Below are 15151 nucleotides of genomic sequence, written 5' to 3' on the forward strand. Positions count from 1 at the left end.
TGAGTTCATATTGGACTGAAAAGGAGCTCGACACCCCAAAATCGTGCTTTACTTTGAAGGTGAACTCCGACCGGAAGTACCATTGCAGGAGTCTTCAGTCTTCCACAATTTGGTCAAATCTTCACTTTTGCAGGCATCGCCATGGCTTCCTCTGTGCTCGTCAAGGTAATACCCTGAAGTTTAATGTCCATAATGTCGTACTTACAAGAGTAGAGTCGTAGTCACAGTAGTATTTGCTAAATGACTATAAAAGTAAACGAATAATGAAGTGAGCAGCTTGAATAGAGATCTTAAGTGGGTCAGATGAGTAAAATACTATAATAACCCATAAATAATGACAATTGCTCATTTTTCCTCTTTGTTCTAAGTTAAACAAAAGTAAAATTTTATGAAAATGTTTTTACATTAAACAATTTTTGTTAAAAATGTGAATAATCTGAATAAATAAGCACAACCTGAGATGTCTCAAAGGAAGTACAATTTTAACAATATTCTGTATGTTACTAAATGTTTGGTGTCTATAAATCCACAGTGATCTGTAAATTGTGCACATGTTTAAATGATAAACTGAGAATAATGTTAAAATTGTTATTTTTCTTAAGACATTTCAGGTTGTTCATGTAATTCAGATTTTTAAGGAAACTTTGTAGATGTGAATATTTTCATGTTGTCATTTTACTTTTTTCACTGTTTTTATTTTACTGGCCCACTTGAGTTCATATTGGAGTGAAAATGAGCTCGACACCCCAAAATCGTGCTTTTACTTTGAAGGTGACTCCGACCGGAAGTACCATTGCAGGAGTCTTCAGTCTTCCACAATTTGGTCAAATCTTCACTTTTGCAGGCATCGCCATGGCTTCCTCTGTGCTCGTCAAGGTAATACCCTGAAGTTTAATGTCCATAATGTCGTACTTACAAGAGTAGAGTCGTAGTCACAGTAGTATTTGCTAAATGACTATAAAAGTAAACGAATAATGAAATGAGCAGCTTGAATAGACCTGGCAGTTAACGGGTAAAGCTGTTAGCTGTTAGCATCATGTTGGACTGGTTAACTGTGCTGCAGAGGCTCTTACATGTGTGTGCAGCTGCAGGGTGTGAGTCATATGAGCTTAGATGTGAACCAGAGCAGGAAGTACCAGAAAGCTGCAGCAGTTGGCTTTAGCACCACGTGGCCTGCTATAATGCACCCACCGTGAGCACCCCCCCCCCCGTTTCAAAAAAACAAAAAAAAAAAACAAAACAAAAACAGACACATAATAAGACTAAAGAACGGAAACTACTCACTAAACAAACAAGCTCTGCACTTTAAAACTATTTCACTGTAATTCTCCAAGCAGCTGCACTAAAGGCCCAAGCATACAGATCTCTAAAGAGGAGGCAGTTTCTCATGGACTGGGTTTAATAATTTTCTATCTCACCAAGTACACACTTACAGCAAAGTTTTCACAGTAATTCTAGTGATATTCAGACATGCTTGCCCGATGGTCTGAAGAAATCTCTTATGACGTGTTGAAGTGAACTGTTCTAACTGTAATGACAATATAAACTTGTCATTTTGCAGACAGAAAATTGTCAGTGTTATATGGACATGTCCTAACAGTGTACAGGGTGGGGAAGCAAAATTTACAATGAACATTTAGTTGTTTTTTCTCAGCAGGCACTGCGTCAATTGTTTTGAAACCAAATATATATTGATGTCATAATCATACCTAACACTATTATCCATACCTTTTCAGAAACTTTTGCCCATATGAGTAATCAGGAAAGCAAATGTCAAAGAGTGTGTGATTTGCTGAATGCACTCGTCACACCAAAGGACATTTCAAAAATAGTTGGAGTGTCCATAAAGACTGTTTATAATGTAAAGAAGAGAATGACTATGAGCAAAACTATTACGAGAAAGTCTGGAAGATACTATTAAAGAAGAATGGGAGAAGTTGTCACCCGAATATTTGAGGACCACTTGCGCAAGTTTCAGGAAGCGTGTGAGGGCAGTTATTGAGAAAGAAGGAGGACACATAGAATAAAAACATTTTCTATTATGTCAATTTTCTTGTGGCAAATAAATTCTCATGACTTTCAATAAACTAATTGGTCATACACTGTCTTTCAATCCTTGCCTCAAAATATTGTAAATTTTGCTTCCCCACCCTGTATAATAGAGGGTACGCACGTGACGTCACCGCGGTTCCGCCCACTGAGTGGCAGAAAGAGGGAGATGAGTAGCGGCTTTGGCTTGAATACTGCGAAAACTTTAGAACAATCTAAAAAATGGGGAAGGGCTGTTGTGTCATTAATTGCACAAATAGGTTTAAAAAGCACTCGGAGCTATCGTTTTAGCGGCGACTTAAAGCCAAAGACAGAAGAAGCAGATGGATCGCTGCAATTCGTAGAAATAACTGGAATCCAGGCAACGAAACCTGGATTTGTGGTTGACATTTCGTGTCAGGTAACGTTAATTTATGCTGTATTCTTGCGTAAAGTCATACCTTAAATTACATATCATTTTGGCTAACGTTACTTCTTAGTAAAGCTCTTAATGTTAGCATCTGTCATTTAGTTCTATATTTCATAACTGAAACGTTTTTGTCTTCAGTTGTGTGATTCTGAACCTTGTGTTCTACATAATTTGTAAACTAGCTTAAACTGAGGCTAACCTAGTTTTCCAAATAAGGGGGTACTCTAGCACAAAGCTGTTGTAGCTGTGTTGGATCAAGAATGTGATGTTAACTCTACTTAAATATCCACAGTACCAGTAGATCATCCACTCACTTGGGTCAATACTAAAGGTCAAACTCCAGTAAATCAGTAGTGAACTGTGAGCACTACTGCTGGGCCTTTACCTTGGCAATCACCGCCAAGAAAATACGTCTGCACTGACAGAAAACCTCCAAAACAATAGTATGTTGAACTGAAAGCACTCACCAGCTGTAATCCTCTAATTAACGATGATGAGGATGTCAACAACTCTTTGTCTTTTGTATGCTTTCAGCCTTTGCATTGGGTATTTTCCCAGCGTTGAAATCAGGTTCATATAAATGTCAGGATAGGTGATTTCCGGCCACATATCAATGTTCGTAGACCACTTGTTGTTTGGTAGCTTGTATGGATCTGTGTCAAGTCCAATTGTCTTTAATTTCATGTTATATTCCACATTTTTCCCAGTCCTGCTGTAGTTACTGCTATGCTCTGCCATGTTGAGCCGGTTTGTTTTTGCCACTCAGTCTGACTTAGAGGGGCGTGGCCCAGAGGGGAAGTGACGTATGTGCATTCCCTCTATATTAGTAATGTGACATTCACGAATGAATCAAATCTTTTGAATGGCTCTTTGAAATGAACGATGGGAACCAAGTCTTTGTAAAGAGCCGTTCATTTAAATTTTTTTTTTTTTTTTAAGGAGGGAGTGTCCGATTGCCCGTCAATTTACCAACATATTTGTTCTTGTTCTGAGAATTGCACTGTAGTTCAGGTATTTAAGTAATTGCAGTGATAAATCACCGTTGTGTTTTGTGCAATTTTTTCCGTATGTTTACACACATTTATTGTTCTTGTTTTGAGGAGAATAAAATGTTATTTCATAAGAAAATGTTTTATTTCTTTTTCATTTTTAGGCTACGGACTAGTCCACATAATGTACCGTGATGTTTTTGGTCAAATTCCAGCATTTGCCTAATGTCACCTCTCATGTCATGTATTTAGCCCACACATTTGAACTAACTATTCTTTTTTATGGTAAGGTAATATTTACTGCCTCGCCAATTAAACACTTTTAAAATGTAATGTCAATCATCACATGTAGCCTGTTTAGTCATTAAAACATTGGTGTTTCAAAATAATGCAAAAAACATGAAAGAGCCAGTCTTTTGAACGGCTCTTTTCAGTGAACGGCTCCTGATTGAACAGCTCCCTTCAAAGAGCCAAAAGTCCAAATCACTATATAATATCATTGCCCATGAAGTTGTAATGATTCTGTTTTTAGACACATCCCTCTTTTTATTGTTATTTTTACACAGCAGTAATGACCTTTGACCTGGTGTAATGATTACATACTGAGTCCCAGTTGCACTATATTAATTCAGAATGAATCACATTGTGATAGTGGTTTCAAATCAACTTGTTCATTGTTTAAGAACGGCCAAACTCTGTGAACCGCTCCAGTCGGCTTTTAGACCCAATCATTCAACCGAAACAGCCTTGGAGTCATGTTCGGTCTTATTATTGTTAGACCTGAGCACTGCTTTTGTTACTGTGGATCATCGCATTCTGTTGGACAGACCAGAGGCCCTTTTTGGCATCTCAGCTGAGGTCCCTAGGTGGTTAGACTCATACTTGGCAGAGAGATCTCAGTGTTCTATTTAATAACACCGTCTCTGAGTCATCTGTGGTCAGGCATGGGGTCCCACAGGGCTCTGTTTTAGGCCCATTGTTGTTTTCATTGTTCCTGGCACCACTTGGTCTAATTCTCCGTTCCTTTGACCTGAACTTTCATAGTTTATATATATATATATATATATATATATATATATATATATATATATGTATATATATATATACATACACACACACACACACACACACACACACATTATTTTGCAGTTTTCAGTTATGTAAAAATGCAACAACAAAGGCTCAGATGTGTGTAATAACTAATTAATTAACTAGCCAGTCCCTACGTAAAGACAGAGAGCCAGAGGACACTCACTGGTATTCAGATATAATCCTTAGTCCAATCTAACTTCCTCCAGGTATGTGGGCAACAGAGTCCAAGCACTTAGAGTGTTCACAGAACATTTCCTCAAAGACCTGAGTTTTTCCAGCTGTATCAATGACATATCATTGACCCACATTTGAAAAGAAGGAGGAGGAAGCACATTTCCTGCTCCTAAACTCAGCAAAGACACAAATGCTTGTTATCTGACCAGCAAGGCAGAGTCATCTATCCGACACTGTTACTCTTTCTCTGGATGATTGTGTCATTCATTGCAGAGACAGAGCTAAGAATTTTGGTGTTCTTTTTTTATAAGACACCCTTATTTGATCTCCATATCTAAGAGGTCACCAAAGTTGAATTTTTTCGTCTAAGGAACAATGGTAAACTCAGACCTGCCTTGTCCTTTAAGGATGCTGAGACTCTAAAACACTGTTTTGTTACATTGCGTTTAGATTATTGTAATGCCCTTCTCTCTGGTTTGCTAAGGAAGCACACACATCTGCAAATGGTCCAGAATGCAGCAGCTCGCCTCCTGATTGGACCAAGTAAATATGAACATATTACTCTGTTGCTTCCCATTCATGTCAGAACAGACTTCAGGGTGCTCCTCCTGACCTACAAAATAGTCAATGGCACAGGACCACTGTACTCATCAAACTTGGTGAAATTGCATGTGCCAGCACGTTCACTGTGTTCCCAGGACTCTGATCTTTTGTGTGTTCCCAAGTTCTGAAAAAACACCCTTAGTGAGCGGGCTTTTACTTTTCGTGCACCAACTCTGTGGAACAGTTTGCCCCTTGCCATCAGACAGGCATGTTCTGTTGAGGTATTTAAAGCAAAGCAAAAGACCCACTTGTTTACTGCTGTGTATGAGATCTGAGTTGTGTTGTTTTAGTCTTATGATGTTACTCTGATCTTAAACTGCTCTTAATTGCTTTTCCTGGAATTGCTTTTATTTATTTTATTGAATTTGTTTTTACTGTCCTCTTTTATTGTTGTTGTGTTGTAAAGCACTTTGATTGAAAGCACCTTATAAATAAAATGTATTATTATTATTGTCACAATCATTAAAAATATTTTATTCCAACTTTATGAAATATAGTGTGGATATTACTAAAGCATTGATAAGCAAGCTTCATATGACTTGCTGTAATGTTATTAATTTTACACAAATTACTTGATTTGTGTTTGTCAAGTGAAAGGTTCATTCTTGACATGAATATTTAAAGGCTGAGACGAGAGGAGGTTCTATTTATTTGTGTTTTTCAAGGTTTCGTTTATGTATTATGATGCAGATTGGAATAATTGGTGGTTCGGGGCTTGATGATCCTGATATCTTGGAGGGACGGACTGAGCGCTACGTAGACACACCATATGGAAAAGTGAGTTCCTTCAGTTTTTGGTCTCAAAATGTTTGTCGGATAAGCTCCTTTGGAATCCATTTTGCATGTAATTAATGCATTGTGGTGGTGTTCTAACATTTTGTGACTTTTTGTGTTATTTTCCAACAGCCGTCAGATGCACTGATACTGGGGAAGATCAAGAATGTTGAATGTGTTCTCCTAGCAAGGTAACAAGATGGATCAGCTCATCCAGTAGGCGTTTGGGGCAGGGGTTTAGGATGTCTAAGCTGTGTGTATTTCACAACACCACACAGTCAGGTCCATAAGTATTTGGACAGCGATACAATTGTTGTCATGTTGCCTCTATACACCATCACAGTGGATCTGAAATGATGGGATTGAAGTGTTGACTTAGCATGGATTTAACAATGATATTGCATCAATCATGAAGAAATTACAACCATTTTAAACAGAGGCCATTTCTCAATACGCATTCTTGTCTGTTCTTCCATTCTCGCGTTCTCATAAAACGTCATCAGTCGCGGCCCTAGTGCTGTTCCAATTGCAAGTTCGCATAAACCAAGAACGCATGGAATACCCGGATGTTGTTCTTGTCTGCTAGCTTAAACCAAGGATGCACTGGTTGGTGACTCGTGTAGACTTGGCTGGCATAATATCCCAAGATGCACTTCATACTACTCTCGAATGCTACGGCGGCTTCTGATAACCTAATTCAGACATGTTTTTTGACTAGATGACCTTAACAAAATGATATGATATAAGGTTAGAACACGAGTGAGAGGCAGAATAGCAAGAAATACGTCTTTATTATCATGATATGGGATTCAACGAAATGTATTACAGTTTAGAAAAATATACACAATGTATAAATGACATGTACATACAAGTACAAATGTACTGAAATCAAATCAAGTGACATTGTGATGATTTGAGGGAAATACATTAGGGAGCAGATGACAGAAATACAGCACAGACAGGGAGGAAAGTTGTTGAAAGTACCTTGCTGTTCCAATTACAGATAGACTTGTGTTCTAAGGAAGTCCCTTCTCTGGGACTGTTCTTACCAAGACCGTACCCACCGAGTTCACAAAATTGTACTCTGCATTCTTGATATTGAGAAATGGCTATAGTCTGTCCTTTTTCAGAGGCTCAAAATTAACTGGATTGTTGATTTTTTTTTCCCACCAATTAAATAAGTCGCCAATCATCATTACCTAAACTGTCTTCTATGTTCCTTTTGGTGTTGCTGAGCTCACCAGTAGATTCTTTCTTTTTGAGAATGTGCCAAATTGTTGGTTTTGCCACTCCTAGACTTTTTGCTCTCTCTGTGGTTGGTTTATTTAATATTTCGTCCAAATGACAGCCTCATTCACGTTGACCTCTCTTTAGGTTTCATATCGACAAGTGCACTGAACAGCTACCAAATGCAAATTCAACATTTGCAATCAACTCAAGACCTTTTATCTGCTTCGTTTGTCATAGAATAACCAGGGACTGGAGGGACTTAAAATGGTTGTAATTCCTAAACGGTAATGTGATTTTTTTTTTTTTTTTGTTAAACTCCTTGAAGTAAAGCTAAAACTCCACACTTTTAACCACACTTCGATTGTTTAATTTCAGGTCCACTGTGGTAGTGTACAGAGGTGAATTTACAGAATTCATGGCACTGTCCAAATACTTATGGACCTGACTGTATAGACCCAAGAAAATCATTATGTATGTGTATTTGTAACCTAAACAGAATAACTTAGTCGGTTAATAGCAGCAGTACTGTTGTCTGTGCATTTCACACCGCTTCCCTGTTCACCTATGCTTGTTAATTCCCAAACAGTGCTTTGAAAATAAATGAAACAAACAATAGTGAGTGAATTAACTAAAGATAACAGAAATGGGAAGCATCGTTATTAGTCAGCAGTGTTGTGCAAGTTACTTCCAAACTGTAATGCATTACAGATTACTTGTTACTTTTATTTAAATATAATTCCTTACCTTACACTATTACTGTCTCACAATTGTAATGTGTTACGTACAGACTCTCCACATAAATGGCGTGTGCGCAGTAGAACCCAACGTTAGCTTACCTTGTCATTGCTGATCACAGGGATCATGCTAACTAACTATTGTAAAGCAGGGTTAGGGTTAGTAATGAGCATACGACCATGTGGACAATGTACTGTCTTCTGCCGTCTTCACCCACTGGCTGAACACCAACAGGAAATAGAACTTTCCTGCCGTATTTTTGAGTCCTTAAGGTCTCACGGTCTTGCTGTTTTTTTTTTTTTTCTTTTTGTTTGCTTGTTTTTTCATTTGAGCAATTAAATTATGGCCGAAAAGTGTGTTGTAAATGCTGAACATGTACCGAGTAAAATATTACCGAAAACTGATTGACACTACTGCGTTACAGCAAAAAGTAATCAGTGACTGTAATGCATTACTTTTGTAACACACTACTCCTAACACTGTTAGCCAGTTAATCAATTGGTCACATTTCTCATTGACCAAACTCTTTATCTGAAAGTTTGCATTTTAAGCAGCACAACTGGAGAGAACAGAAACAGAGAAAAGAGTGTAGTGGCATTTCATTTAATATAGTTTAAAGGGGTCATATTTTGCTAAACCCACTTTTATTAGTCTTTGGTACATTTATTTGTGTATTCGGACCCTAATAGTTCGAAAAGTTTGAATTTGAACCCTCTAGGTGCTGCAAAGCTATCTTTATATTCATTACGGCAAAAATCAAGTGATTTTTTACAATCCGTTTCAATTCCGTTTTAATTTGTTACGTTTTATAACTAGTTACGTCACAATATTTGCTCATATAAGGTCAAGACTTCGGACGAATATTTCTCTGAGTACGACATAATTGTTTGTCAGCAGCAGCGGTTGTCGTCCATACTGAAAATATGTCCAAACTTTGAGCCGATTCCTTAAAATGTTCAGTTTTTGGATGTATTAACAAACACAAGTTGCTAAACAGGACAGAGCAGCACAGTCAACAACCTGGAGGGGGTGGGGTGTGAAGTGGCTCATTTGCATTTAAAGCTATACCGTATGATGTGGCATTTTTACACTTTTCTTTTGTCATCTTAAAATGCTCCTAATAAGCGTGTGTTAAACTAAAATGTAAAAGAAATCCACCAGGTATTGAAACTCAAAAATATTTAATTCTGGTATATTTCTGATAAAAGTCTGACCAATCATTTTATTCGGTCCGAATAAAATAATTGGCCGAACCTGGCTGAGCCTCCTGTCAATCATCCATTACGGCCGTCCAGCATCCGATCCATTATCGCCGTATCCACATCCTATACGGGTACCTCTGAATCTGACGCATCACTCGCGCTGCTCTTCCTGTCACTGACCACAGTCTTTCTAGGATGTGTATGGATAGAACTCAAATGCACATGTGGAAGGGAATAAACGGATTTATGAACAGAAACAACAACTAAGGAGAACAAACGGGAGTCTGATGAATGAAGGATGGAGATAAAAGTCCGGAAGTCAGCTGTACTGGACTGAACAGGTCTGCATAAAGCTCAGCTTTTATGACGGTGGGACTCATACAGGTACATGTACATAGCGTCACACAGTGTAGGATTATGTAGGATGATAAATATATGGACTATGAAACCTCAAATGTCCACGGAAAAATTTGCGGAGGCCACGCGTTCACAGTGCGCGCGCCCGTCGCCTGGGCATCTCATCTCCGTGGTGCAGTGAAGACACTGACCCAGTCCTGCACAGACCACACCCTTAAATACAGAGTCTACTGATGGAACAGGGGCCGCGGGCCGCGGCAGGTGGATGATGCATCTGATTACTGAGGGAGGGGTCCGCGGACACACCGAAGTGGACCGGACCTGCCCCTCTGCTTCCTCCGCGCGCATCAGGTGAGAGGAGGCGAGCATCAGGGCTCAGGCAAGGGGAAGTGGGCGGGGCTTTGGAGGGAGGCGGGTTGTTCATGTTCAAACTTTTACTAAGTGCTGTGAGAAATGCCACATCGGTAGGTATAGCTTTAAAGGGCCAGCGCTCAAAACGACCTTTCTGGTGTCATTACTCAGAAACAGGGTTGAAGATGGACCTGTGGAGTTGAATTAATGAAGAATTCAGACCCAAGCATAGCATTTACGGTTTATGTAGACCACAGGGAAATGTTTTAAAATACATAATTCCATTTAAAAAAGCAAAATATCCCTCCTTTGAAGGCTTTTATAAAAGATGAAATGGTCACTTTCATGGTCCAATGTGGAACATTGGTGTGTATAATGTATTATAATTATCCTCATAAGCCATGTGTTTTAACTCAATATCTATGTCAGCTTTATTAAAGAATTAAAAAAAAATAATGCTGACGTCCATCACATATTTGTGCCCAGGGGTTTGTAAGGTGGTTTAGATTGGCCTTCTGTGATATTCCTTTTACATTAGCACCATCTAGTGGATAAAAGCTTGCATGTGTCAAACCTTCGAGTCAAGCAACAGGCATTCTTGGAATCAGAAAATGGTTTCCCCTGAAATATTTCAATCCCGCTTTTGTTATAAATTGTTGTTGCACATTTTTGTCTGTGTCCGTTTCCTGTTTTTAGACATGGCAGACAACACACTATAATGCCGTCCAATGTCAACTACCAGGCCAACATCTGGGCGATGAAAGAAGAGGGCTGCACACATCTGCTGGTGACCACAGCCTGTGGATCACTGCGGGAGGAGATTCAGCCAGGAGACATCGTCATCATTGATCAGTTCATCGACCGGTAAGTAGAATCTGACCCCATCAGAAGATAAAAGTTCAGTTTTTCTCAGTACAAACTAATTTAGCCGACGTATCCGCCAGCAGATTAAAATGATTAAAAACACATGTGGAGCTGCAATCTGTAAATGTGATGGGAACGTCTAATCATCAGGGGTATTATATAATGAAATATGTTGGATTAATAACTCACGAAATATGTAACAAAAATTAGAGAAGTAACACACGCCTAGCTGTATTTCCTGGTTGGTGTTAAAAATAGCTGCCCGCAACAAACAAGGAACTTATTGTAGGAGTATAAAGCATCCGTTTTTTTCCGGCTGTTGTCAGATCTTGGTGAATTTTTCCAACGCACCAGGGCCTTTCATCACATTTAAGAAAATCAGAGATATTTCATTTTAGCAGTAGATAGTGGAAGACGAACCACTGGAAAAGGCTCACAGTCTTCTATTTCCGATGACCCCGTTTAACACGTGCACATCCGACCAGTCACAAGGGTGTGATCTAAAAACAGGCCAAAGCTGCAAACCTCTGTTGAACTTTATATTATTTTCACATTGTTTATTTTATTTTAATGATCTGATGTGACACACATTCTTCTTGTTCTTCTCTTTGTGAACAGAGTAAATACAGTAAAGCATTATTTGTGTCATAATCCATTGCATAGTGCATATTTTAAGTGATGTCAGGGATCGAACATAATTTCTGGTGCATTTTCTGATTCATTTGTCAACATTAATGTAGATTAAAAAGACAAAAAAAATCCATGCTGTCTGTTTCATGTGTCCCTTTGTGGCCTGCTCCAGGGGCTCTATTATAGACTAAAATTGTATTATTTTTATTATTATTATTTTTTATTTATTTATTTATTTATTATTATGTGCAATAAGTTGTGCAATAATGCTCTGTTCTTGGAATAACAATGCAATACTTATTCAATATCTATTCAGTCAAATGTGTGATTTTTTTAATAGACTTTCATAGATATACACACTGTTAATATTGCTAATATTCATAGGTATACATACTGTTAATATTGTAAATATTGTGCCTATTCATATTTTATTCTAGTTTTACATCTATTCTTATTTTACTTAAGTTGACATTTATATTCTAGTATTTTATTGTAATTTTATATTTTCTTTATTATTATTTACAGCATGTTTTTTTTGTTTGTTTTGTTTTTATTCATATCGCTTCACTGACTGGAGTGGCACTCCTAATTTCATTGAACACACAATGACAAAGCCTTTTCTATTTGATGCTATTCTATTCTATTCCGTTGTGTGTGTGTGTGTGTGTGTGTGTGTGTGTGTGTGTATTTCCCCCTGCAGCTGCTTTTTTACATTAATTGGAGTGGAAATGATCATCCAAAGTACATTTTGATATATTTCAGATTGATCTACACTGTTGTCCCTAAAGATGGAGTAAATTTTATAATATAATAAAATATAATATATTTTTTTAATCTGTTCTTCTGAAAAAAAATTGTGGCAATTTGATTTATTCTTTATTGATGTATATAAGTACTGATATCTATCTATATTTGTTATATGATATATAACAAATATGTGTTTGTTAATTTTGCTGGTTTGTGATTTCTGTTTATTTTTTTTATTTTTTTTTTAAATTTTTTTTTGGTAATTGTGTTTAGATTGGTGTATGTCACATTTAAAGTAGTGTCAAGCCCTTCAAACACACACATACACACACACACCTGAACGAGCAAACAAATAAATAAACTGAAAACAAAACCTTCCCAAAAGTTTTAGATGTAAAACTAACAGGGTGAATCATCTCACCTCTCATACCAAACCATCTGTATTAGCTGTAAAACCTGGTTGTAATACCTTTATTATCTAGTCTGGTCTTGGTCATGATTCAGTCTGAACTACTCACAGTCTTTGTCTTAATACACTCTGGTTTCAGTCATGATCTAACACGAATGAAATGTGTGTATCAAAGAGTTAGTTTTACCCCTGAAATAATCGTCGGAACGTCTACTGAACAACAATTCAGGCGTTTTCCCACACATCTCGGTGGCAGGATTCACGTTACTCTGTGACAAAATATTGAGCATTTGACTTGTCGCGTTTGTGAAAAGTATCGTGTTCAGTGGGAAACATTATTAACACGGCCTTGATATTTTGCCGTTGCTCTTCAAGTGTCTCAGCCGGCCTCGGGCAGAGAGAACTGAAAGGAACGTCATTGTGACATTCCACCTCAGGCTGCAGTTATCACCTCCCTGATGACACTGCAGCCAGAGCACCAATTTACTACACAGATATTTTTGTCAACAGCCAGTGTTCCTTCCTGTCTGTCTCACTTTTCATTCAGTGTATCTGTTTTCTTCAGATGTGACGAGTTCAGCTTCATTAATCATTCAGTGAGATGGTAGTAACTCATCTTTTCTTGCTTTGAGTGCACATTATAGGATTTATATTTTAGTTTTTACTCTGTATATTAACTGCTCTGTTTCAGTATCAATATTGAATTTAATTTGGGGTTGACAACAGATTGACCCGGTTGATGGATTGCTAAATTTGTAGAAATGTATCTTCTAAGAAATACCTGCAACATACACTATATGGACAAAAGTACTGGGACATGTTGAATTCAGATGTTTCTTGTCTAATGGGGGTCTGGGATACAAAATAATAACAATAAATGTCATATTATAGTTTTATATTATGATAAATATCATTGTATTGCATTGCTTAGTTTTGTTTAAATGGTTATCTTTGCTTCCAAAATGCCTCAGGGATGGTTTTTACTTAATTTCTCTCAACATTGATTTTGTTTTGTTTTTTTTTTTATCCATGACTGTGATTTTAAATGTTCTACCTCTAAATTTGTAGAAAGTTTTCTGTGCTCTAATTGTAAATAATAATTTTGTACCACAACTAATCATCTACTTTCTTCACATCTCACTTAGGAAAAAAAATCTGTCATTAAACTTTATGGAAATATTGATGTTTATAAACTATGTGGACAAAAATATTGGGACACATCATGACTACAGCTTTAAGATGTCCTTTTTATACTGAATTGAGATAAACATCAATATTTCCTTAAAGTTTAATGGGAGATTTTTCTTCCTAAGTGAGCTGTAAAGAAAGTAGATGGTTAGTCATGGAAGAAATTTTTTATTTACAGTCAGAGCATGAAAAATATTTTAGAAATTTGGAAGAAGAACATTTAAAATCATAGTTATGGATAAAAGAAAACAAAATAAATCAGTGTTGAGAGAAATTAAGAAAAAGCTATCTTTGAGGCATTTTGGAAGAAAACCGAACAATTTTAAACAAAACTAACCAATGCACTGATATTTATTACAATATAAAACTATATGATGACATTTGTCATTATTGTTTTGTATCCCAGACCCCTGTTAGAACAGAAACAGTACTTTTGTCCATGTAGTGTAAGTCTGTTCCTAAGTACTCTTATATGTTTGTGTTTAAAACCAGAAACCCGTGTCCTGTCATTTATTTCTATGAAGCAGACCATATAAAACACAGGTGGCAAACATGTGGCCCGTGGGCTTAAACCAGCCCACCAGAGGGACCAATCCGGCCCGTGGGTGAATTTGTGAAACACAAAAATTACACTGAAGATATTAACAATCAAGGATGTTCAAAGCATTTTTGTTTAGGGTGCCACATACAAAGTTTGTTTTTGTTTCAGTGTTAAAAAGTAAAATTACATAAAAATCTTTACATTTACAAATTATCTTTTTAGAAACAATGTGAATAACCTGAACAAATATGATCAACCTGGAATGCCTTAAGAAAAGTCAGTGTAATTTTAACAATATTCTGCCTGTTACTAAATGTTTAGTGTATTTGTAGATCCACTGTGATCTCTAAGTTGTAATGCATACTGTTATTTCCGGTCTGTAAGTCGCTACTTTTTTCCCACATGCTGCGAACCCATGGCTCAAACATGATGCGCCTAATTTATGTTTTGCTGGCAAACGATCGATTTGGCTGTTGAAGAAGGAAATAGAGCTGCTGCACGTAAGCTTGGCATCAAGGAATCGATAGTGAGACGTTGGAGATGGGATGGGCGTGGCTTATAGTCAGGTGCGGCCAATAGTCCGGAAAGTACGGTATGCGGAAAGGAGAAGCTGTGGCATAATAATGGTAAAATTGCACTTATTTGTCTTAAGAAATGTCAGTTTTTTCATGGCTGTTGATGTTATTCACATTTTTTAAAGGACAGTTTGTAGATGTAGACATTTTTATAATGTAATTTTACATTTTTCACTCAAAACATACAGAAAGCGTTGGAGTTGACATCATTTATACGTTATTATTTTACTGG

At 37.2% G+C, this 15151-nt stretch overlaps 1 protein-coding gene across 2 annotated transcripts in view; it reads left to right on the forward strand.

The window, feature by feature from the left end:
* The first annotated feature begins 43 nt into the window (after nt 1-43).
* mtap (methylthioadenosine phosphorylase) overlaps nt 44-15151 on the forward strand; it is a 32475-nt gene continuing 17367 nt past the window's right edge. Inside the window, exons 1-4 of one of the 2 annotated variants that reach the window (XM_030146886.1) lie at nt 44-165; nt 6007-6093; nt 6223-6281; nt 10662-10829. In XM_030146886.1, coding sequence (XP_030002746.1) covers nt 142-165; nt 6007-6093; nt 6223-6281; nt 10662-10829 — 338 coding nt within the window. In that variant the 5' untranslated portion in view covers nt 44-141. Of the gene's footprint in view, nt 166-717; nt 877-6006; nt 6094-6222; nt 6282-10661; nt 10830-15151 lie in introns of those variants that run through there. The other variant, XM_030146878.1, reaches the window with a different exon arrangement.

Source organism: Sphaeramia orbicularis, chromosome 1, assembly GCF_902148855.1.
Source record: "Sphaeramia orbicularis chromosome 1, fSphaOr1.1, whole genome shotgun sequence".
In the NCBI taxonomy this organism is placed as follows: domain Eukaryota; kingdom Metazoa; phylum Chordata; class Actinopteri; order Kurtiformes; family Apogonidae; genus Sphaeramia; species Sphaeramia orbicularis.